At 38.5% G+C, this 25,391-nt stretch overlaps 2 protein-coding genes and 1 long non-coding RNA gene across 10 annotated transcripts; 1 reads left to right on the top strand and 2 right to left on the bottom strand.

Annotated features, from left to right (window-relative positions):
• Positions 1–98: 98 nt before the first annotated feature.
• On the bottom strand, positions 99–19,224 carry LOC116726335 (AP-1 complex subunit sigma-2). Of its 7 annotated transcripts, none has more exons than XM_032573018.1 (7): positions 19,138–19,224; positions 17,244–17,422; positions 15,345–15,453; positions 14,512–14,649; positions 10,393–10,471; positions 3,434–3,442; positions 99–2,306 (listed from the first exon to the last, which is right to left on the bottom strand). In XM_032573018.1, exons 1-5 carry the CDS (start codon positions 19,192–19,194, stop codon positions 10,424–10,426), a joined length of 531 nt encoding a protein of 176 aa, XP_032428909.1. In that variant the 5' UTR covers positions 19,195–19,224; the 3' UTR covers positions 99–2,306; positions 3,434–3,442; positions 10,393–10,423. The 7 variants fall into 7 exon arrangements, with proteins under 7 accessions (XP_032428909.1, XP_032428906.1, XP_032428908.1 ...); XM_032573014.1 differs by lacking the exons at positions 99–2,306; positions 3,434–3,442; positions 10,393–10,471 and adding exons at positions 5,611–6,067; positions 7,327–7,389; positions 13,500–13,530; XM_032573015.1 differs by lacking the exon at positions 10,393–10,471.
• A 1,660-nt stretch (positions 19,225–20,884) lies between these two features.
• Positions 20,885–25,366, top strand: LOC116726334 (retinoschisin). Of its 2 annotated transcripts, XM_032573012.1 has the most exons (6): positions 20,885–20,993; positions 21,278–21,303; positions 21,397–21,598; positions 23,976–24,117; positions 24,202–24,397; positions 25,124–25,366. In XM_032573012.1, the coding sequence occupies exons 1-6, from the start codon at positions 20,939–20,941 to the stop codon at positions 25,274–25,276; spliced, it is 774 nt and encodes a 257-aa protein (XP_032428903.1). In that variant the 5' UTR covers positions 20,885–20,938; the 3' UTR covers positions 25,277–25,366. The 2 variants fall into 2 exon arrangements, with proteins under 2 accessions (XP_032428903.1, XP_032428904.1); XM_032573013.1 differs by lacking the exon at positions 21,278–21,303 and having other exon boundaries at positions 20,887–20,993.
• LOC116726337 (uncharacterized) lies at positions 24,185–25,116 on the bottom strand. The gene is made up of 2 exons (XR_004340585.1): positions 24,464–25,116; positions 24,185–24,369 (listed from the first exon to the last, which is right to left on the bottom strand). It is a non-coding gene; the product is annotated as an uncharacterized LOC116726337 (long non-coding RNA).
• Positions 25,367–25,391: the final 25 nt, after the last annotated feature.

The following is a 25,391-nucleotide window of genomic DNA, read 5'->3' as shown; positions in this document are numbered from 1 at the left end:
AAAAAGATAGAGTGTAAACTTGTTCAGGACGGCATCGTTCTCCCTCACGACAAGAAAGCATTTTCAAGTCGCTTCACACCGAGCAATAAACACGACTCTGGTAATGTACGGCTTTTATTTTACTGTAAACACAACACAGATTCTGTCACACAAACTCTTTAGACAAGAAACCGCTCATCAGGAGGTATAGAAAAGATGTAAACAGCACAATTTGGATTTTATCAGCATGTAAACCAAAATAAGACATACACAAGAATGCACATTTATAACAAGGAATTTGTACAGTCCTGCGTCCAAGGCATTTTATGTGTGCAGCTTCTTTTTCTTTTCTGATCAAATGGTTAAAAATGACTGTTTCAATGCATAAAAACTCCAACGGTTTATGTTTCTATTGCTTCTTAGAAACGGAAAGTTTCACCACTGAAGTTTTTTTTTTTTAAAATTATTATTTTTATGATCACAGTCAGTAGGTACTTTACATGCTCCACAGTGTGTCATCGTTTCGTCCTACGGCGAGACGTCTCTTTGTTTAGAAAGTACGGGCAGTACACAATTCAGCTTTTTTGGACTCTGCTGCTTACAGGTGCAACTTAGCACACAGGAACATCTCTGAAATGGTCATTTCAGTAATTCAGTTCAAAAGTGAAAAATATTTCATTATGCCGCCAAAAGTATCCACTCGTTTGGCATCAGACATGGTAGAATCTATACTCTGGACTCTGTTCTGATGGATCAGAAAAGTGTCCTTCCAGGTTGAGGTTGTGGCTCTGAGCAGACCAGTCGAGCTTTCCCTCAACAAACTCAGTCATCTGTGTCTTTATGGACTTTCATAATGCCCTATTTTGCCGGCATATTTGAACATTAGATGACCATCTCCAAATTGTCCAAAATGTCTTAGAATGCTGCAGCATTAAAAAAAAAGTTTGTTTTGAGGATATTACTGAAAGTTATTTTTGTTTGATCTGGTAAATGTTGAGGGGAGGGAGGAGCTGGGGGTCTGTTTGACCTTTCATGACCTCTTGAAACATCAATATCTTTAAAATGGTCGCCGCACAAATGAAAATTTGTTTCTGCACAAACGTTTATTTAATTTGAAGAAGGTGGAGGAGGGAACAACTTCGCTCAGGTGCATGTTTGCCTTTTTCGACCACATTGTTTTCTTCCAATCAACTTTCCATTAACTTTTAATTAATTTGGAATAATGTTTAAGATTTGCTTGAGTTTGGAGTTTTTGCCAGCTTTCAGTTGTCACTATCAAAACTAGATGTCGCCAAGTGTCTAAAGAATCTACATAAAACACAAGTTTCACTTTTGAATTAAGTTACTAAAAATCAGTAAACGTTTTGATGACCCCCTGATCTGTCTTACAAAACCACTTTAAAGCGGCATCGGCAACTGGCTGCCACATTTAGTCCAGCAACATCTAGATGTCTTTGTTAGCGGTGAGGCAGGAAATGACGTCTAAATTTATCCGGGGGTCTAAAGTTAGACACCAGCCCCTCCAAGAACAAGTGGGTATAAACCATGGATGGATGGGTAGTTCTTGTTTCGGGCGGCGTTAACAGCTGCTGCATGTCTCTGACTTTTAGTCGACAAAGTTGTAAACATGGAAATGAAAAACAGTCGGCTTGATTCTTGCACTTTTACGTGAAGTAAAACCAATCCAGCGCGTTTACCTGCTACATTGTTGCCATAAAAAAAAAAAAAAATACTAGTCAGTGGTTTAAGGCATTCGACTGTAAATTGGCTATTTTTGTAAAGCCAAAGTGTGATCGATAAGAGCGGCGTGAGCTTGTAAACGAAGATATTACAGCGTTTATTCCGGACTGAACAGTGATGCGTTGTTGAGTGATCACAGTGAGTGCGTTTTAATTCACACACATCTTCAGTTTAAAACTTATCGGCTATTGATAACCTCCCAACGATGAGACCTTACTCTTTGGTTCTAACGTAATACTTTAGACTTCCCTTTAAATAACGTGACACAATCTATTCCCTTATTTGACAACAAAACATAAAAAGCATAATAAACTGCTGGGGGGTTTTTCCCCATATGTCATCACACTGCGCACTGGAAAACTGAGAAGGAAAATAAATAAATAAATAAGAAAGCAGAAACTGCTAGATATGACTTTACAGTCAGAATGTGTGATTGTGAATAAGAGTTATCGGGTCTATGAAGAACAGTAGCCAGCACAGGACAGGGATCTGAGGCCAAAGCAGGATGATGATGAGGAGGATGATGACGGAGGAAATGTTTATGTGAGTCCAATTTCCTCCAGCACGCTGCGAGGGGTCTCTGCATCCTGTAGGGGGAGAGCGGTGAGAAATCACTGAAACCTCGGCGCCCCGCAGAGACGTTCTGACCTCTTGAACTTTTACACGGTTTCTCATGTTATGATAAACAGCTCCTATCTATTTTATTTGCTGCTGCACAAACAAGAAGCGCTTCTAAATTCACCGCATCCTTCCAGCTACCAAAACGTCACCAAGTGAGGGAGTTTCAGAAGAAACTGATCTATGTTAAAGGGGCGGTATTATGTGAAATTGACTTTTAAAAAAATTTTTTTTAGCTCTACATCATAATTTTATTCTTCTCATCAAAAATATACTTGTAGTGTTGCTTTGATTCTTTCATGCATGTTTGAGAGATTCTTGTAAATTTTGGCATTTTGGACAAATATTACATAGAGCCTCAGTGGATAATGTAAGTGCTATATAAATAAATTTGACATTGACATTGAATCTCCTAAGAACGATTTTAAAGGCGTAAAAGGGGAGCGTTGCTGTGACGACGTTTGAAAGTGGAGTGTCGGAAAAAGTAGGACCTCCTTAAAGAGAGAGAGTCTCATTTCATGGTGTTAATTTGCAAATTTGAATTTCTTTTAAGTTATGTTTGGAAATATACAGAATATTTTTATAATGAAAGGTAACGTCGTTACTTAATTGTGCTATAAAACGGCACTAGGTGCCTGGAAAATATATAATACTGCCCCTTTAAGATTGTTTTTGTGATTTAAAAGTCAACCTTTCCATTTTATTTCACCCTGTTTTGGACTGGATTAACTTTTCATTAGTTTATGCATGTCTCTTAATATTGTTCTAGTCAGTGTTTATTTAAGAAATCTACATGTTGAAATATTGTTGTAATTTTTCTCTCCGTTTAGCTTTTCGACACGTTGAGTCACATTTCTGCCATAACTAAAACCAAGAACATGCAACAGATACCCATCTTACAGGTTGGAGTTGGTGTCATCATGCGTAGATGTAGACCAGTAAAACGTTTCCTAAAATTGGGCCTATCTTTTTCTTCTTATTGTCGATTGTTCAAGATTTGAAATGTAGACGTCGGAGGTTACTGTGACTCTGCGGAGCTGTGCACACGCGCTCATACGGATCAGTTTGTGAAAGAAAGAGAAGGAGAGACACTTACTTTGGCGTCCTAAGCCAGCGTTCAGCACAAAGGTAAAGAGAGGAATTTCATCAGAGCAGTGAGACAGAAAATCGACTTCACACAGAAAGAGGATCTAACATTTCAACTTTGATGCATCTGTAAAGATGTTGCACTTCGAGAGAAGAAAGCTCAAACTCTGTGACTACACCACGGAGATGCATGTTACACAAGAACTTTTCTAAATATATTTTTTTTAACAGCATGTTATATATTTATGCCTCTTAAACCTTTTCCATATTGGATCAGAGTAGAACTACAAACTTCAGTATATTTTATTTTCTATTTTATGCGACAGACCAGGCGTCGGCTAACGTCACAACCCAGACAGCCATTTTGGACTTTGGTCCAGCTAAACAAACTTTGTTTAAAAACTACATGAAACCAATGAGCTTATTTAGCTTGGCTTATCAAAAATAGTTAGATTTTTAAATGTAAAAAAAAAGCACTTTTATTTTTTGTTTTTTTAAGTTTTAACATAAAGTTATCAAACTGTTTTTGCACAAAAGGAACGCACAAAACTTTTCAATTGAAAATAATTATTTTAAAAAGATGCATACTTTGCAACCAAAAGACAAAAAAAGTAAATTTTTACAAAAAAGAAAAAAATTCACAGTATTTTTCTGATAATGCAGTTACATAAAATATGTATTTTTTAATACTTATACAGTTTAAAATATTAATTCTTTAGCATTTTGGACAAATATTACATAGAGTCTCAGTGGATACTGTAAAAAGGTACATGTGGCTCTGTGGGTATGGAGTCAGCATCTTCTTGTTGGAATGGACCAGTCAAAGTTCAAGCTGGTCTTTCACATAAAGTACAAATAAAATCGAAGTCTGTAATCTCATAAAATATTTTAAAAAGTTTAAGTGGTATGGATATTTCACACAATGTTTGGCACAATTGAGTTTCTTTCCAACAAAAAATATGACTTCGTTTCTAAACATCTGCCTGAGTGTTTAAGAAATGTGCTACATGGCTTCACAGAAATTTTAAATTAAACGTTTACAACAGAAAAAAAAACAAACTTGCTTAATGGTCATAAATGTGTGATTTATTATATATATTGTTAAAATCAATTATTACATCACTCAACTCATCATAATGGTCCAATTATGATTTTTATATTTGTTAGGAGGACAGATTTCGGTTGAGAATAAGTGGTCCTTGATATATCCACACAATTTATATTTGGTGCAAAATAAATTTTAATATAATTCATCTATAAACACTTACCTTCAGTGGAAATTACATATCTAATTAGTGATATTTTTAACATTTATTTTAAAATAAGAAAATAGAGTCATGTCAAACAGAAATTAAGAATCTAGATTATTGCTAGTCTTTGCTATTGTCTCAGACTTATTTTAATGTTACACAACTTCTAGTCATCATGGCAACAAGTCTGACAGAACCCCCCCCACACACACACACAAAATATGTAAATTAATAACTTGTTTTAGATTCACACATATTTTAACATGAATTAAAATCTGACAAAAACATCTTCTGTGAACCAAAAAAAACCCATTACATCTGTGAATAAAATAACTAACATTAACCTCCAGTCTGTGTTTAAGTAGCTTCAGAGTTAGCATGACCGTACACAGTGAGCTGTTATTAATTTTTAAAATATTTTTCCTATAAACGCAAATACTCCGGTCCTGAGAGCAAATAGAAGACCGAAACACAGTGAAACTCCCTGCATGGTTGTGCTGCCGAATCTCCAACAGGGGGCAGTGTTTCCCCACAGAGTGACGGGGAGCTGCGCAGAACAAGCGACTCCCGTGACTAACTGAGCTAACGTGTCCTATTTAACCAAAAATCAATGAGCTTGAAATATATCTTCTTGTTCCAAGAATGTCGCCAGTTAATTAACCAGGAATTTCACTCAAATTTTCGGTCAGAGTTTCTCAAAGAGAAAAAGATGGAGCAAAAATGTCTAATAAGAGGAAATTGAGCTTCATTAAATATATATATATATATATATATATATATATATATATATATATATATATACTGCTCAAAAAAATAAAGGGAACACTTTAAGTGTTAAACACCTGTTTAAGTGTTCCCTTTATTTTTTTGAGCAGTGTATATATATATATATATATATATATATATATATATATATATACAATGGATCATGAGGACACAAGATGCAAACTTTGTTCTTTACAGCAAGAAAATACACAAATGTGCCACATATAGAAAGAAAAAATATGTACAAAATTTAGCAGACCGTTGACAGACATGCAATAATGCATAAAGTAAACAATTACAATAGCTACATGAATATATTAGCTCGATTTAAAAGTGATGTTTTCTTGTTCCAGAGGAGCAGTTTAAAAATAATAATAATAAAAAAATCCACCACTGAATTTTAGCTGTGGTTAACTTCCTGGACAACACTTTAGCCCGGCTGCCACGTTTCGAGTGGAATTGAAAGTGAGGCCGACGATACACCCCCGAACACAAGGTCAGGTGCTCAGAGGCCAGAGAGAAAAGGTACCAGGCACTGAGAAGCGCAGCATGCAGGGCGGACAGCAGCGGCAGCAGCAGCAGATGGTAGCCAATCAGTACATAGGCACATTAAAGTACTCATGACGGGGCTGAGGGAGAGAAAACAAGACAACACTCAGTGGTAACAGCCTCCACCGCGTTCACACTCTGCTCCTCAGCAGCAGGACATGCAGGACACGGAGCAGCAGGCAAAATGCAGCATTTAACCACTTCATTCTGTCCTTTGTATTAAATTATCCATTTAGACAAAGAGAGTCACACAATATCCTCATCTACATCATGTTTCAGGGTAAAGTGGGGTAACTCAGCTTAGCTTTAATCCTAGCAAATGTTTTCTTGTTGCTTAAATGTTTGTCAGGTTACAACCACAATCTTTAATGTGTTTTAATGGGATTCAATGTAATAGCCTGAGAGTAAGTAGTGAGGAATTGTGATTTAGAGTAAAAGCGAAAAAAAAAAGTCTTAATCTTAACTGGTCTGTTTCTGTTGGAAGGTGAACTTCGACCCTTGTCTTTATGCTACAGTCACTGCTCTCCATTCCACTCAGTGTAATACTACTAACACCAATTGGCTAGACCTTTGTTCAATTAGGTCAGTCACTTTTAAGGGGGATGAATATGTACTTATTTTATGTGAACTTTTTAATTATTTGGTAGAAATCAGTGTTCAATTTCACAATTTTTATGTTGTTTGCAAAAAACCCCCATAAAAGCCAAATTTTGTTGATCATGACTGATTTGTCTACAAAAAATGTAAAGGGTAAAACTTCTAAGGTGTGTGAATACTTTTTACAGACACTATTTTCAATATTATGCAATAACTGACTACAATAAACAATATATAATGGAAAAATCACTTTGTACAAGACTCAACTCAACAGTTGTCCTGCTGACGTATATTTCTATAGAAGTCCAGATTAATTACATTGAAGCTTGTGGTTGCAATCTGACAAAATGGGAAGAAGTTAATATTGTAGTACTTTTGCAACGTAAGTAATTGGCATGAAATCAGACATTATGAACATCTTATAGTTTGCAATGCTTTAACTCCGTCAGTGAGTGAGTCCGTTGTGCAAAGGTAACCCAAATGAGTTTGTATATTATGTTGAGCAGTGGAAAGTGGCAGTAATGACGCCAACATAAACAAAAATAAACAGAAAGACAGATTTTTGTTCACAACACAACTGTACAATGTCAACAGTGAAGACACCACTACCAGGAAACCAGGGATGGTACTAGAAACTGAGCTACAGACAGATTCTTAAACTAAACAAAGACATACAAAAAAAAAAAACCCTACAGACTCTAGTGGTACAGACAGCCTATACCCACAGACACAAAGTATTCACCTTAGCTGGCCTAATTCTGGAAAAGACCAGAGGCTTCTGACGCCATATTTGGGACCATCACACCTGTGAGGCAAACATTTCCATAAGGACAAAGACCGTTTGATCAAATCTACCAACCTACTCTACAACTCGTCTAGGGAATGTGCTCAAGAAAAAAAAAAAAAAAAACACAAAAAAACCCCAGATCAAATATGGAAAACTTCAACATCTCCGCCCAGTTCATCTATTCTCAACCTATCTCAGGTGTCTGCCACGCTGACCTGCTCACAGTCCTCTGAGGCTTCATTAATCCTAAAGAATATCTGCCCGCTGGCAGCACAGGAAGGATCAGGGCTTGAGAAAAATTTAATTACAGCCCTATCAAAATAGCTTCCACCAAATCCGCTGTGGTATGTTTTCTAATTACTGGGCTATGTCCTTACTAATGCCTAGAAACACAAGGCAACAGGTCCAAAATAAGCCCCAACTGCCCCTGCACTGTTTTAGCCACACAGGGCTTATATTCTGATTTCTCATCTGTTTTTTTGTCTTGTACAACTTCATTGTAACAGTAATGCTTTAAAAACTCCAGCTGTGTACCCTGATTTCTACGCTGTGCTATCAAGCAGATTGCTGGTTAAATTGTTTTCCTCTTGTATAACTTGCAGCAACTTCACCACAGGAGGTCTTCTTTTAATGTGGTCTGACTGCTGCTTTGATTATAAAACAACCATAACAAGAGGAGGCGCCACAATAAAAACAATTTATAGTTAAATGAGCTTGGTTCTTTATTGGATTATAGATTTTTTGTTGTCGTTTTCAGATTTTATATAATGTTTAACCCAGTAAAGAGCTCAATTTTGAAATGGTGCAGCACTAGATAGGTAACTTAATGTTCTACTTCAAGGATTTCAGGGTCATGAAGCTGGTTCACGTCTTTCCAGGGTGTATGGTCATTGGGCGGCTGATATAACTCTGGACTTCCAGACTGAAATCACAAGTAAAAGAACTGCATTCAAAAAAATCTACTCTGTTAGAAAAATAACAAATGTTGTCTGGATAGTTTTACCCTCTTCTCTCGGTCTTAAAAAAAAACTTCTCCAATTGACTTTCAGCAAGAAGCATCTTTTTGAAATGAAGGAATGATTATGTAGCCGCAGACATTATCAAAAGTCAAACTTCTTCCTGATGACTTCTGAAGATGTGGTCCATTTGTCAATTCGTCCACTTATCTGAGATTGGGTTGTGAGTGTAACAGGTTGAAGACTGGATCTTAAACATCTTAAGACATTCCCAGGCTAGCAGTGGTACATGGACTCTTTAGTAAGCACTGGGTTCTACCCAGTTAGATGTGCTCAGAAAACTTAAAAAACAAGGTCCCCATTGGGTATCTTGATCAGATGCTTAATCTATATCAAATATCTCCTTTTAATGTGGTGGGGCAGCAGCTCTAGTCCGAGTTCCTCTCAGTATCTTTACAAAGGAAGCTGCTCCTGTTCTTTGTGCCATGATCCATATCTCTGGACCATAGTTAGAGGTCGGACGATTGACAGTCCTGCGAATCGAGAGCTTTACTTTTTGGCTCAGCTCCTACTGTATATCGCAATTACAGCAGCAGTGCCTCTAGACAATGCCCCAATTCATCTACTGACCCATCATACTATTACCAATGAACAAGACACCTAGACACCTAAACTTTTCTGCTTGATGTAGATACTGAGCCTTAGGCCATTCCCCTTGTTCAGGTCGAGATCCATGGCCTCAGACGTAGGCCAGGAGTCAACTCTCATTTGGCAGCTTCACTGTGAATTTTCCTCGTACACGCTGAAAGTTTGGCTCATAAGAGACCAACAAAAATCATATCGTTTGGAAAAAGCAATGACAAGATCCTGCACTTTCCAAGCCAGACACAGTCCTCTAGACCTGTGTACCTTGATTCTGGCCCACAATGCCACAGACAGCAGCGGGGACAAGGTGGAGCCCAACACGCATTGAGACCAGCTTGACTTTATGCTGAGGTCCTTAAACCTTAAAGCCCCACCCAGTATCCTATAGTCCTATAACACCTTCCAACAAAATGCCACTGGGGGACAAAGTCCTAAGTCTTCTAAATCCACAAAACATATTTGAACTGGACAAACATCAATGACCCCTTCACCAGCTGTGCAAGAGTAAAGATATAGTCAAGTGTGGCATGGTCAGGACCAGTTCAAGTTTCGTAATGTTGAAGAGTAGGGGTGAGTCCAACTATTTCTAGCTGGTATCGCTCAGCCTCACACAACCAGCTTCTTACCAGTAAGGTGACATTCTAGACTCTGCTGCCAGGAATTAGTTTGCCGAGGCCAATGTCATTGCCAGCCAACAAACTTGAATGCACTAAAATTCATTATTTACTGCGTCTATCTCATTTTCATGATTTCTAAAAGAAATTTTAGAGGCTGCAAAACAAAAAGACAAAGTATGACTGTTTTTAAATGCATTAGTTCAGAAAGCTTAAACATGGGCACCAGAGACCCTTGAAATGTAGGCAGGAAATGAGAATGTGTAGTGGAAAGAAAATGAACATGTCCAACTTTTTAATTCTATAATTTGATATTGCAGATTTTGAGGATCAAAAGTAAAATACTAAATTTGGGACCAAAACATAAGATGTCATAAATATAAGTAGTTTCAACATCATTTCCCTGTTCAATAATCAGAAAGCTAACCAATTGTACTTGCTGCTGTCAGTATAAAAATCAACCCCGGTCTCCACAGATCCACATTTAAAAACCAAAATCAACATTTATATTATTTAACTTTACAATTTATCTAATTTTCAACTCTTCTTCAAAAGTAAACTACAAAAAGCTTATCTTGAGCCGAAAAGAGTTGGATTATATTTTAATCTCTGTTAGTAGGGCTGCGGGTGTGTACGGAAAAATGTATAGCCGTGTTCATGCCAGCTAAAACCCTTTTAGTGCTGATGTATGTTTTGCTCAGAGTTAAGAGACAGTCAGACTGACAGAAACACATGCAATCAGAAGTTCACGGCACGCAGAGCTGCAAAAACCCATGCTGACTGACTGACTTCACCAGTCTAGTTACCAATTAAATGGATGGAGGCACGGATAGGCCTTTACAAGATCCCCTCATTTGGCAAACTTCCCCAGTCTTCACTCTGGCTCTATAAATACAGAATTGAGCCGATCAATTTTTTTTCTGCTCTTCTCGGGGTGATTAAAATGGACATCTTGTTTTCACTCCACTTCTTCCAATATCAGACACCATCCCACTGATCTATTGTATACACTAAAAGGGAAAGAGCTGAGGAAGAACTTACCACAATCCTCTAAGGATCAGAGGACAGTCTGTGCACAGACAGCCCGGCTGTCTGTAAATACAGACGGCTTCACCATTGTGTCCTCTGGCATTTTGGACTTGCCTGGCAGCAGCAACTGCTTCACACAGGTAATTACAACGGGATTCATTTACATTCCCCAACACTGGATCCATGAATACGTTACCTAACCGTTTCACTTCAGTTTTGTCCAAATTCTTAGTTGAATTTGGTCCAATTTGTAAAATTGGAGACAACTTGATGCCCCCAGTTTTTATACTTTAACGTACAATACTTTCACAATGAGATAGAATTGGTTCAAGATGAATGACTAAAGATGGGCATTTTTAATTCATGCGCAGTCCACCAGGAGGATGTTTGTGTATTATTGGTATATTTTAAGCTAGTAATGCATTGTGGGGTTCTGTCACCAAAAAGCCAAACCTGTGTAGCATTTTGTCACCGTGTATAGAAAAGAGTGTCCCTGTGTTCTCTCTAAATAACACTACTTTTCTCTGGTGGATGTTAATGGGCTCGTCAGCAGTGACCTGATTTCCCTTCCAAGAACTCATTAGCTGGGGCCTTTTGGAGCGCCGTCTCACCAAATGTTGAGGAAAGGCATACAGCAAATCCATCAGCCTGCTGCCTAACTGGTTACATTCATTGTAAACTGGTTCATATCAACAGTTTCTTTGCAATGCTTCTTGGCAATAAATCTTAAACCGTTGGATATTTCACCCTAAATGGTGCCACAATTTGTATGCAAAATGCATTTGTGCAGCCAAGTTGGGTATGTGGGTTAGGCTCATGAAAAGCTTGTCAAATCCACCTAGACAGTGCCAAACAGCTTATTGGTGGAGGCAGTGTGATGTTATGAGGCAGCATCTCTCTCACTGGAAAAAACAAGGCTTGTCATCACTGGGGGCAATCTCTGTACAAAATGATATTGACATGAAATATCGCAACCATTAGCAATTCCTTTTCTCCACTGCTAAGCAGGGTCCATGTTGTGCAATTATCAGACATCTTAGCCAAAATCTCTTGTCGTGAAAGAAAATCTCTGGCAATGAGCTTGAATCGGAGGTCTGTGGACATTTGGCGTTACAGATACGTTGAGAACTGAGTAGGAGCTTCCATGACCAAAGATAACCTGCGACAAATATCAAGAAGTGTGTGATATTTCCTTGGCAAATCGTAATGTGTGACCTCGTCTTCTATTGTGAAACCATGAGCGATTCTACGGTGGTCTCCCTTCCCTCCTGCTTCAACTCCATCTTTTCTCTGTCCGATTTAAATAATAAGTCCATTAATGTCCACAACTTACTGTCCATTTAGTACCATCGCTGCACCAATACATCTAGGATTTGGGATTGGAGAAGATGAAATACTTTGGATACAGTTTTGTTCTGGCCTGATCCCCATTGAACACTGGAGGGATCCATTCTGGAATGCTGTTCATGTCAAAATGATGAACACAACCAAGCTGGTTGTTTCCCACAAATCCTGGTTGAAGAATCGCATTCTGTTCCACAGCAGTGTGTGACCAAGCTGGCTACCAGCATGAGGAAGACGTGTCATGCGGTTGTGGTTGTGTATACAGTAGTTCTCCCACACACCACCGAGTCCCCTCAATAAGCTGTGTGAATATATCTTATTTCTTCAAACTTCAATCAAGTCCCATAACACCAAACAAAAGTCAAAAAGCAGAATATGGTGTCTAGGATTGGCAGAAAGGATTTGGCAAATTTATTGGGCACAACCCGTATACTTTACTCAACCCACAAATGAGGCACCATTTACAAGGAGAAACAAATTTTTCCAATGTTTGTGCTAAATATGCTTGTCCCTTATCATAGCGAAGTTGGATTGTTTTGTGGTCAGTGAGCGGGTCAAACATAACTTGGATGCCTGAGAATCTCCATTTAGTTTTCTTCTAGTAATCTGTGAAGCCTTGAGCCCAGAACTACTATGGATGTTAACCCGCTGATACCCTCTAAACATCTGAACAAAAGCTCAGTTATGCTACAGAGTTAACATTTAAAGGGCATATATCATGTTTACATCTTTTTTATTTTCACTTGTATTTAGGGAGAACTGTATTTTTTTTTTTTTAACTCACCCAAGCTAAGGGCAGACAAGAACTTCACCAAAAAAAAACTAAATTGTGAAGAGTGATGACTTTAGGTGTGAACACTGAACTCCATGGTCATTATAACGTACCCTGACCCAAAACCACCTGCTCAAAAACAAGTTTATTTATTCATTTGGTAATTTCTCTAAAAAAAACAAAAAAAAAAGCTACTGCGACACCAGGATAACTCTACTACCAAAGTTATCCTGTTAATATGTAAAACGTAGTGGAAGTGAATGGAAGCAGCTGAAAGTGTCACTTTTTTCATAACATGTAATCAGCCTATGCCTTTCTTGCCAGGGCTTTGCTGCACTACAGTAATGCATCTGGCAAAATTTTATTTTGTCATTTCACTTAACTTGATTATTAACTGTGAGTAATATTAACCAAAATATGTTTTGGTGCAATAAAATTTCAAGCTAGTGCCAAATTTAAATTTCTGCTGTAAAATATTTACAGAAATACCAACTTTAATTTATTTGTTCCATATTTAGAAGATTTGTAGGTTTTTTGGCTTTAAGCTATGATGATATTTGCCCTTTGAAAACTGTGACTCCATAAGACATTCGCTTTGCTATGAGGTCAGTATGAAGCAGATAACACACCAGAAACTCTCATTTTCATGTCATAATCCAGGTGTCAGATTTGTCCATTGCCGGTGTGTTAATTCTGATGGCTATAGTCTATCTAGGGCTACTGATCTAAAACTACAGGAAGGCCTACATTGAGTTTAACAAACTGTACCTGCAAACAGACGCATCTGAAAGTCTATATTCTGCAAATCACAACAGCAAAGAATACACAAGCACAGAGAGAAACATGTCAGTTTCAATCGAGATTAAGCGATTAAGTGCAAGAAACATGAAGCACACTGAAAAGCACGACAAGACAAATTACAAAAAATAAAATGAGGTAATATTTAAGAACCAGAAAGAATTTAACCAAGACTTACAGCAGATATGTGGTGGTGCATTTACACCAAAATATAAATGTTTTTTGTTATAAATGTGGGGCATTTCTATGCCTTTGCACTCACTGACCTTGTACAAAGATTGTTAGATTTTGAGAAAAAAAGTCAAAGCCCGAAATGTATTGTTTTTGTTTGGGTGATGTACATTGCCATATTTTTGACTTCCTGTAACATCTTAAAAACTGATATCCTGCAGACAAAGTGGTGCCAGAGCACTTCCATGGCTTCCCAACAACAAAACTAACAAAGAAAGTAATGTGCTTCAACACACATTGCTCCAACTGTACTTGTTTTAGGACAAAATCCTGTCTGATGTCATGTAGGAAAGTGAATTTTCAATCCTGACACCAAGTCAGTTTTTCTAGACAGAATAACTGATTATAATAAGAAAACAATATACACAGAGACTCCCATTCACCAACATTTACAGCTTTTCACAGTGAGTTGATGAGCTGCATCACTTGCGTCTGCTTACTAGACATTAGTCATCATTTTAAAAGCTTGCTCATTTTATTAAATTGACAAACATTTAAAATTTATGTTCAAATCTAATGAAAAAGTAAAAACTATAAAGGAAGTTTATTGTTATTTAGGAACAAGACCTTTTGTTCCTAACCTCATTAGTTACCAAAATTCTCATTAATTTAACCATTACTAAAATGCAGCATTGCTACAATGTAAAAGATGCATTTTATTTGTCGTTGATGTAAAAAAAAGAAATGGAAATTAGCTGAAATGTTATATTATTATAATAATTACTGCTTTACCAGTGAGTGCAGGTCTTACCTCCTGCAGTAGGTCCGCCTGCTCGATGGCCTTCAGAACGTTCTTCTTGGACGTTTCCTGAGCCTCACCGCCCAGCAAGAACTCATCCAGAATGAAGTAGGCCTTCTCAAAGTTGAAAATAATGTCAAGCTCACAAACCTGAAAAAGTAAATATACACAGTACACGCTGTGGTCATTGCTAAGCTCAACTGCTGGCAGCCTTAGGCCTTGTACACACGTAGCTGGGTCTTTATAAAAACAAATATCTTCGTCACATAGTTTAAAAATAACATTGTACACACGGGATCGGTTTCAAAAAAGATTTTGTGAACCCGCACAAATGCCAAACCAATAGGGGGCAGTGTAGCGCACAGCTAAAACCTCTTAGTCAATCAGATTGCTTCAAAGCAACTTCCGGTTAAGAATTAAACATGGCACCAGGATGTTTGTTTGTGTGGACATATAGAGCAAACTACTTTTAAAAACCGGGTTAGAATAGGAAGTGAATGAAACCAAAGACGATGTCGATTGGGAATTGTGTCAAACAAGTATGTGGATAATATATTGGTACTTTGTCGCAGACTGCAATGCGCAGGACCCCAAATCTCCATTTTCCCATGCACACACACAAACACGAAGTTTTCTCAAATCCCCACTTTGGTCGGAACTTTTATAAGTAATCATTTGTAATGACATTAAACAGAGTTTTTGTGTGGCTGAAAGGCCAAAACACATTAAAATGTGTCTGTTTTCCCAGATATCTGGCTACGTATGCACTTTAAAAAAAATAATAATAATAATAAAAAAAAAACAATACAACATGAATGGAAACTGAACAAGAGATCCAAACGCACACTGCCAAAGTATTTATCCAGCAGCTCCACATATCTGTGGATGATTTCCAGAGTGATGAGCTCATTGTCCTGGTCCTCTATGGCACAGCAGAAATACAGGCTGGCATATCTACAACACAGCAAGAACACAAAGCGCTCAAATAAACCTCTTTTACCATAAAACAAAAACAACACAAAAAAACAACAGAAAAACACAATATTTAGAATCACAATCATCATTACAACATCAGTACAATCGTATAGGGTATTGTAAATGATCATGTCATAATTTTCAGCAACTTTAAATGTGTTTGGTGCAGCACCTGGTAGGAAGAGATGACTTTACGCGTTACATAGAAGTGATATTCAGTGCGGTTTCCCTTTGCACTTAAATACTGCTGAGAGAGGAGTTCTCGGCCGTTATTAAAGATGGCTGCTCATTGTGCGCAGCGTGTTCATTAAAACGCCAGAAGCCAGAGGAGGATGCTGAATCAGTTAAGCCCCTGCCACAGTTCCTTATCCCCGATAATCCCAGAGGCTCTCTTTAAGCATGTGATGATTGGCTAATAAAGAAGCTGGTCAGCTGGTCCCCTCCAGCCACAGGGCGGGGCGAGCAGAGGCGGCGAGGGATGATGGTCCGCAGAGTTGGTTTCAGACAAGAATAAAGGTCTTGCCTGCTTTCCGGAAACACAAAGGCAGTTTCTTGCTTGTACTATGATCCATTTTCTGTTATTGATTCAACTCTATAGGGGTTTTCTTTGTGCACTTCATTACGTCTCTCTTTTGCAAGTCATCACATTAAAATGATATATTATAAATAGGATGCTTTCCTTCATAAAAATAATTCTTATAAGGATTTATGTCCTTAAACGTTTATCTTTAGTAACAATATACTTCTGATCCTGCTGCTGATTCCCTGAAGAAGCTAATTGCTAAATATAGTCCAGCTGCATAATCTAAGTATTAATCTAGACAAACATTATGAAGACAAAGAAGACATGTCACTGCAAAAACACAAAATATTACCAAGTTGTTGTGTAGTTCCTACTGCAAACATCTTAATGCACCTCAAATAAAACAAAACTAACTTACAAGTAACTTTTCAAAAAGACATGGGAGCTTGTTTAAAGTCAATACTTACCTAATATTGATGAAAAAGTATGAGTCCCACTGGTAGATTACGTTACAACGTGGAAAAAATGTCTGTCAGTAGAGCTAGTACTTTTTTAACCAACGTCAAGGGATTATTTAGTTAAAACAAACTCCTATATCTTGCTGAAAAGTCACTTTTAAATTAGTTTTGTCATATTCCAAGTCCACTTCAGTGACAGTACTGCACTAATTTATAATACATTTATGCAAATATCAAAATACAGCCAACATGTTTCATATCTCCTAACCTTTCAATGCAGCTTGAACCTTACTCATAAAGGATCAAAACCAGCTTTTCCCTTTCAATTCACTCCGTGCGTATTCAGGAAACAAACTTAAATCGAGAATCTGAGGCGAGACTTTAAAACTGGTGTTCATAGACACACTCCATCCAGTCTGACTGAGTTTGAGCTATTTCACTAAGGAAAATGGGCAGTCCAGAAAAAAAAACAGCAGTGACAAAAACCCTTTTCATTACTTAACTACAGCTTGTAAATAAACCTGTCTGCTAAGGCACCTTCAGTACCATGTTAATCTGTTCAGGCTGGGCCACCCAGCCTCACCAATAGTCTGCCTGCTTGCCCGTTGGCACAGCAACAGGATATAATGAGGGGAAAATTGATACTCCTCCTACTTGTAGTCTATTCATGATGGTTTTATCTCATTGCTGACAGCCGTTCCTGATCCGCCTGACCGAACCACATAACCAATTAGTCAAAGAAGGTTCAGATAAGATCGGGTTCTTGGACAAGCCCAATCGCCACCCACCTCTTATAAACAATCTTTAGGTCTCTCCACTCCAGAAAGCTGCACATTTTAGGCTTCCGGGCTAAGACGGTCTGGACCAGCTCTCTGGTGATCTTCTTTTTCTCTTTGTCAGACAGAGGCACGTACCATTTCTGCAGCCGGAGCTTGCCTTGACGACTGAACAGAAGCATGAACTGCATCTGAAATGAAGGGATGACAAAACAAGAGATGTGAATGAAAAGATGAGAGGAAGGAGTGGGCGGCAAGGAGAGACAGTCGCACAATACGACAATAAACGTATAAAAATAAATAAATAAAAAAGAGCTAATTCTCTTTATGTGAAGGAGAAGGAAGCCATTCTGGTTCTGACAAGTTATGCCAAATTAAGAACATCGACATGGATGTTGTTATGTTTAACATGCCAACCCATAATTCTACGTTTCACTAAAAATTACGTAAAGATTATGGATTATTATAAATACTAGATTGAATTAAGTCCTAAAAATGAGCAAGTTATTTATAAAACTGATTTTAAAAAAGTATCTTCCAATCAAGTCTTTGAAAAGCTACAACATAGCATTTCTGTATTAAAAATAACTTTATTGATCTCATGTATTCTTATTTTCTATTAACCTAAATTTATTGGGGGGAGAGGGTCTGAGCTGTGAGCAAAAAATACAAAAATAAATCTGGAAAAATAATAGATATCAATCAGTGTGCAATGAATCAAGACACATACTTTTTTATTTGTTTATAAGTATTAAAATAAATAATATAAATACATTACAATTTCCCCCCTTACAAATGTCTCTTTTTTTTGCTTTTTGTCACAACATTTAAGATCAGAAACAAGTTCTGATATCAGACAAAAATAATCTGCTTAAATATACAAAATGGATTTTTCAAACCATATTTTCCCTTTCTGATGGTAAAGAAAAAAAACTTATCCAAACCAACCTGGCCCTGTGTAAAAACATCGTTACCTCTCACCTGCTATCTAATTGCAAGTAATTTTGCAAAACTAATCACTAATTGCCCCTTGGCAACAACTCCCATCAAGCATTTGGGAATCTTTTTTTAATGAATTCTTGGAGTAATTTGGGTAAACCCCTCCTGGGAAAGTTCAACATTCTCCCATGCTCTCTCCATTTGTAGACAATGGACTCTCTCCAGGCTGACACATGACTTTGCTTCCCCAACTATTCCTGAATTTTTTATTTTTTATTGTGTGGTATTTTTTTTCGCTTAATGGAGTATTTGCAAATTGCTTTTTGTCTTTACTCATTGTATCTTTGGAAATAAAATCTGCCTGTTAATATGAACCGCTTAAAGTTGAGAGAGAGAAAAAAATATATAGAAAAAACCCCTGGAAAATGCGTAAAAGAAAAATAATCTAGATATTGGGGCAAAGCCTCCCGTGTCTTTCAATTGTAGTGACGTCTCTGGAGGCAACTACAGCCACCTGGAGGAGCAGAAATATAAATAACTAATGTGACCTAAATAAATAAATTAATTTAAAGAATTTATTTTTCTTGTACAAAAGAGTAACCTGCTATAAAAAAAGGAAAAAACTGTCTCACAAGGTTACTGTTTATGTATACTGTTTTCACAAAGCAGATTTAATTTTTACCTAAACAGTTAAGATAATAACCCCCTAAAATTAACATGACACATTCACGGTGTTTCTATGACAAAGTCCTTCTAGCTGCCAAACTATTCGGTCAATTATCACCAGTTGGTTAAACATCATCACACCGTTATGACCACAGCGGAGCGGAAGTGCCATTTAACGCCATTACTCTCCGGTTAGCACTGGTTTTCACGTCAGCTACATCGTCTAAAACACGATATTCCACCCATAATTTTAAGCCTTTTTAATTTCACATTCCAGCAACACAGCTTTAAAGCTACTCACCATGAATAACTGCACTGTATTTCCGTCTGAAGAGATGAGCAGCCTCACTTCCACCATATAACATAGGCAGGTGAAACCTCGCTTTCGATTGGCTACCGACAAGCTGGCGATGGCTGTGATTGGCTAATACGTGTCGACAGTGCCGGCCTTCTAAGCGCTTTAATTCAACACTCTAAATCTTATTGGTTGCTTCTGACAGCAATCAAATCACGACTTTGCGCTAATGAGAACTTAAAAACATCAAATATCAAACCAAAAACCCCCGGAGATAGCGTGATTTTATTAAAGTTTTACAGAAAGTAATGTTTATTTAATGTAGTTCACTGACAATGACATTTTAGTTAAGCATATGTTAAAGGAAAAGGAACGAGAATCAGGTCTGCATCGACCAGTATTTAGGTCAACTTGGAGTCTGTTGTGAATGGATGAATCTCAGATCCAACCTGCCCCAAATCTACAATTTTCTGTACAACAATACAATAATCTGTGACAAATATCAGTGGACCAGTAAAAAGCAATGAAAAACTGATGTCAGAAGAGAGACACTTATTGCCCTAATGAGAATTAGTTCACTGACTCCTTTGAAAATTTTCCTGTGCTGCGTTTGAGTGCTGATAATTAGACTTAGATCACAATAACAAACGTGAACTCTGATCTCAGATAGATAATTTAATTTTTCTCAAAAATAAAAACAATCAAAAGCTGGGATTATTTAGCGCAGTATTCAAATACCTTGCACTTTTTGACATTCATAACATTAAAAACACATACTGATAAAAAACACTTTTGATTTGACCGATAAACTATTATTCAAGCACACAACAGTTACCTTGAAGTTTTTATTGATCCGTCCCTCATGAGTCTAGAGCAGTGTGGGCTACAACCCTTACCATCCAAAGAGCCATTTTGGATCTCAGTTCAGCAAAATAAAACATGCCACAAATGTTACATGACGCCGTGAAAAAAGAACAAAAACAAAAAAACAACAACAAAAAAAACATATACAATTATAATTTTGGATATGTATTTAGAAATTTGTCATTTTTAAATAGCTACCGTTTCATTTCTATTTTGATGTTTTAAAACAAAAAAACAATAAAAAACATTTCGTTTAAGAGCATGAACAACCTTTTGTGGACACCTCTGTAAAAAAAAAAAAAGGCACAAAGTTTCCAATCTAATGGCAAAAAATACACCTAAAAATACTTCTGGTACTTTAAGTGTCATGGAAATTTGATGAAGTTGTTAAAAACCTGATAATGCATTTATTATTTTCTCTACATTTTAAGTCATTAGTTGGTTCTTTATCATCTGTAGCTTCAGCTGTTAAGGGTCTACATAAAAAGCTGTGACTAAAACATAAAACAAAAGACATAAAAAAACTGTTACAATAATGTGAAGAACTCTTTTTTTCCCTTTTTTTGCAATGCACCGTTTGTCACAGAGATACTTTTTACTATTTCACCAAATTAAGTCGTCTTTTAATGGTTGCAGATTTCTACGCCGTTCCTGCTGGACAGCAGCCGGCGATCGAAGAATACAGACCAGAAACTGTCAGCGGTGTTGAACTAAGCGACGTGTTCGTCAGGCCACTGATGACCACTTGTCTTCTTTCTCTGCTCAGCGCTGACATGAAGCTGTCCACACAAGCACAGATGCCGTATAACAGAGCTGCCCAAAGGGAGGCGTCTAAGTGCCACTAAAGAGTATTATGAGGCCATCACAGGCCCGTGGATTATAGTAATCCTGTCCACCAGAGTTGGGTATCACACACGTCATTCCAGCACAGCTGAAGAAGAAGATGGAGGTCCCGACTCACTGTGCTGCTGCGTTCTTCCTCCTGCTCCTTTCTCAGGGTAAGTCGCTGTGGACGTGAAACATTTTCCTCATATTTCTTCATAGAATTTGCAACAATCACTGCTTATATTGTAGGACACAAGTGATTGCTTTTTTGTGACTGAGCTCTGTAGTTTTGCTTTAGAGTATTACGGTTATTCACACACAGACTGAGTAATAAGGTAGAAAAAAAAGTGTCTGATGGGTCATTTCTCTTTTTCTGTGAGATTTAGCTTTGCATATTGAATTTTGACGTAACCCGTTCTTCTGACTGCTGTTTGTTTTTTTTTTAACACTTGTGCAGCCGTGATCACGGTTAGATCACAGGAGGTGAGATTGCGCTTGCACTAGAAGGCTGAGATCTGATTTAAGGTGAGTGACCTTGGATTGACTCCTCCTCCCCTCCTCCCCTCCGTTCCTCAGGAAGAGGAGGCCGTCCAGCAGGAGGAGGAGCTGCAGGAGGAGCAGCAGCAGGTGATGGAGACGTGGACGCGGAACGTCAAGGCCTGCACCTGTGACTGCGAGTCCGTTGATTCGCCCACGCGCACCCCCGCTGCCATCTCGCCCGTGCCGTCGATGACCTCACTGCCACCACCTCAGGGTCACCAGCTGAACTGCATGCCAGGTGAGGAGTCTGCAAGCCTCTTCTGGCTTCTGCCGAGTGTCCTCCATTTGTTAGGAGGGTTTGAAGGAGAAACACCAGGGGTGACTACGGGGGGGCGCCTTGCCCTTGAAATATAATTTGCCCACCCCGACCAAAGCTGTCAATCAGTTTGTTCATATCATATCATTCGTAGATTAGTGTTTTGTCCACGCTCCATGGCAGTAAATGACAGAAATGCGCCTTTTGTTGTTTTAAAATTGCAATTAGTTTTTCTTTTAAATGGAACAATACATGTTAACTGACATTTATATCTAAATACATGAGATTGTAGCCACGTTGATCATTTCCGTCTCTAGTCCCATTGGCGTTTTGACGTAAATACTGTTTAATAACAATAACAAAAATCAGCCTCAGGCTTTTGCACACACACAAACAAAAACAATCTTTATAATGGAGAAAAAGGGGGTAAGCAAACAGTTGTTTGCAATTTGCAGTCCATAACAGTTCGATAATTTTGATTTTTAAGTCGATCGGTTGAATAGAGTTAGCGTGACGGTGCTAAAAATACAGCTGTATTATTAGCTAGGGCTAGCGTAGCTTAGCAAATAGCGTGATCCGTAAAAATTAGCCTGTGCCCTAAGCCACTGTAACAAGCAAATCGACTACATGGTTTTCACAAACTAAACAGGTATATGTGTTTTGTTTGGCGTTAAATTTGTTACTCAAGTTTGGCCCCCCAAAGAAAAAAAATAAAATCTAGACACGCCCCTGACCAACACATGCTAATGACGAACACTTCATCCAGACCCGCAGTCGTTTCCAGTGGATTTCATTGCCACCTTTGACAATTGTACGACTTTCTTCGCAGGATGGTGAATGAAAGGGGATCAACAATGACAGTTAGAGATTTAGATATGAGCCGTTGTGCTGAACAAGCCTGGCATGACAAACGCTGTTTGGGTAATCCCATTACCTGTGCGGGAATGTGGTGAGCAGATTAGCGAGCTCAAAATAAGGCCTGCCCTGTATGCAGGTAGCGCGCTTCAGATAATGCCCCAAATATCTCCACCTGTCTTATCACGCCATTCTTTCGGTATCAAAGCTCAGCGTAAGCCGGATCACTGTAAATCTGGGTACAGGAACTTGGACCTTTCTGCCGTGTTCGCTGGTCTTCGTGATGCTGCTGGTGCTCTACTGCTTCCTAACAAACCTCTGAGGCCTTCAGAGAACAACTGGATTTATACTGATGTTAAATTACACACAGGGAATTACTTACTGCTTACTAATTAGGCGACTTTTTAAGGAAATCCGTTAGGTTTGATTTGCGGATCAGTGGCTGAATTATTTTGAATCGACTTCAAAGTAGGGCATAATTATGCTCTACTTTAGTCGATGAAACAAAAGTATATTCAGATTTGTGGTGGTAACATGACAAAATGGATGAAAGTTTCTGAGATATTAACAGTTTCTGTAAATGACCAATCATAACTTTATGGTCGTTTATTCAAGACTGGACCTTTTTTCTTTACTATCAAGCAGTTCAAAACATATTCAGCTCATCAAAAATGCTGAAGAGAGCATTCTGATAAGAATGTAAAAGAGAAATATTTCTTCCATATTAGCTTTTTTAAATTGACTTCGTGTTAATTTAACACCCTGCGATTGCAGGAGGAGCGATTAAATGACGATTAAATGAAATGTTTTTGGACACAACTAGCATAATTAGGGTTGGGCAACTTATGATTTTGAACATTCCAGTTTCAGCTCCGATTCCGGTTCCTAACAATTCTCAATTTTGATTCCGTTTAGAGACAAGTAAAAAAAAAAAAAAACAGTCTACATGGTTTAAAAGAGCCACAGAGAACCAGTCAATCCTCGACTTCTTCATTTTAATTCGAGGAGGTTATGAATCTCCTTTTGCCTTTTACCAAAAGGTGTCGCAGTTTGCCTTTTTTACAGCCAGGTTCAAACTCTGCATGTCACTGACCTTTGAACTGACTACATGTCGCTGTGTATATATTGGATCTATTTGTTCTGACGTGTTGTTAATCTGTATAAACGTACTGAATTGTATCAAGGCTGCAGTATGTAACTTTTGTAGAAATTATTATAATTTTTTTTTTTTTTTTTTACATACAGTATTTGTTGAAACTGTCTGTATGTTGTGACAGAATGGTATGAGACAGAAATCGAGCTCCTCTGCCTTCTCTCAGTGCTAACTGCAAACAACCAGTCAGTCAGGAGACGGGTCTTAGCGCTGTAAATCATGCCTGTGTGCGGCTGCACAAATATGAAAAAAACAACAACAAACAAACAAACATATTTTTTATAAAAGTTACGTACTGTAGTTTTAAAGCTGGAAGGTGAAGGGGGCAAAAAAACACTTTTTCCTCCACAGAATGCCCGTACCACACACCCCTGGGTTTCGAATCGGGATCCGTGTCCTCCGACCAGATCAGCTGCTCCAGCCAGGACCAGTTCACCGGCTGGTACTCCTCCTGGACCCCCAGCAAGGCTCGCCTAAACAACCAAGGATTTGGGTGAGTGACCCAGTTAGCGTCTTACCCTGCACATTCTGCAACAGAAACAGGATCTGTTGTTTGTTTGTTTTTTTTTTGCTATAGGTGTGCCTGGCTGTCCAAGTTCAACGACCAGCACCAGTGGATCCAGATCGACCTGAAGGAGGTCGGGGTGGTGTCAGGGATCCTCAGCCAGGGCCGCTGCGACGCAGACGAGTGGATCACCAAATACAGCATCCAGTACCGGACCGTGGAGACGCTCAACTGGATCTACTACAAAGACCAAACAGGAAACAACAGGGTGGGTCCACCAAACAGCAGTCAGGTCATAAGAGTGACTGACAACTGCAACGTTAGTAAGAGCTACCTCTTTTTGTGACCCTGTTAATGCAGTGAATAGCAAAGGTATTGGTTCTGCCACCCCACTGAGGTGGTTTGTTTCTAATCCTGCAAAAGGATTAGAAACAAAACATTTATAGACATTTGTCTTCAGCTCAACACTTTGGAAAAATATATTTTGTTGCAAAAACAGCTACGAGGGAGGGATATCTAGACCAGACTGAGGCTTACTACCATTCGTCTCTGCAAAAATAACTCTGGTTTCGCCATAGATTTGTATTAGATTAAGGTTTGGACTTTGACAAGGCCATTCCGACACATAAATAAACTTTCAGGACTTCCAGGATTGTTTTCCCTTTCCCATCATTTCTAACTCTCTTCCATCTCTCAGAGGTTCAATCAGATATCTGATATCTGGAAGCAACAGATTGGGCTGGATTTCATTTTCGGCGTGTCAGCGTAAATAGGAGCTAACATTTCTCCTTCTCCTCCACATTTGCCAGCCAGGCTGAGCTGGTCTGTCAGAGAACCTTGAGGTTTTGTGGCTGCAATGTGACAAAACGTTCAAAGGTTCACAAGATATGAATACTTTTTTCTTTTCTTTTTTTTTTTTTTTTTACACACTGCTGCAACAAAATGTGTGGAACGACGACAACAAAACGAGTCATTTCGTTTCTCTTTTCCTCAGGTCTTCTACGGGAACTCTGACCGCTCCTCCACCGTGCAGAACCTGCTGCGGCCCCCCATCGTAGCGCGTTACATCCGCCTGCTGCCTCTGGGCTGGCACACCCGCATCGCCGTCAGGATGGAGCTGCTGATGTGTATGAGCAAGTGCATCTGAAGACGAAGGGGCCCGCTCTTTCGTCCCACATTCACTCGTTTCCTGCCAACAAGCCAAAAAAAGGATAAAAAAAAAGGGCCCAAAAAAAGAAAAAGAGGGCATCGATCCAACACTG

The sequence above is a fragment of the Xiphophorus hellerii genome, chromosome 9 (genome assembly GCF_003331165.1).
Source record: "Xiphophorus hellerii strain 12219 chromosome 9, Xiphophorus_hellerii-4.1, whole genome shotgun sequence".
Taxonomy (NCBI): Eukaryota; Metazoa; Chordata; class Actinopteri; order Cyprinodontiformes; family Poeciliidae; genus Xiphophorus; species Xiphophorus hellerii.
The sequence above is the reverse complement of the archived record's forward strand: the minus strand, read 5'-3'. Positions and strand labels throughout refer to the sequence as shown.

What these genes read in the sequence shown, in the direction of transcription:
- LOC116726335 (XM_032573014.1), bottom strand. Translation starts at nt 19,194, where the DNA reads ATGGTGGAAGTGAGGCTGCTCATCTCTTCAGACGGAAATACAGTGCAG. An exon ending in CTAAAGATTGTTTATAAGAG is followed by an intron (nt 15,454 to 17,243) that starts GTGGGTGGCGAT and finishes GCTGTGTTGTAG; the next exon opens with ATATGCCAGCCTGTATTTCT. An exon ending in AGGCGGACCTACTGCAGGAG is followed by an intron (nt 13,531 to 14,511) that starts GTAAGACCTGCA and finishes TGTGATTTGCAG; the next exon opens with AATATAGACTTTCAGATGCG.
- LOC116726334 (XM_032573012.1), top strand. Translation starts at nt 20,939, where the DNA reads ATGGAGGTCCCGACTCACTGTGCTGCTGCGTTCTTCCTCCTGCTCCTT. An exon ending in CCTCCTGCTCCTTTCTCAGG is followed by an intron (nt 20,994 to 21,277) that starts GTAAGTCGCTGT and finishes ACACTTGTGCAG; the next exon opens with CCGTGATCACGGTTAGATCA. An exon ending in CCAGCTGAACTGCATGCCAG is followed by an intron (nt 21,599 to 23,975) that starts GTGAGGAGTCTG and finishes TTTCCTCCACAG; the next exon opens with AATGCCCGTACCACACACCC.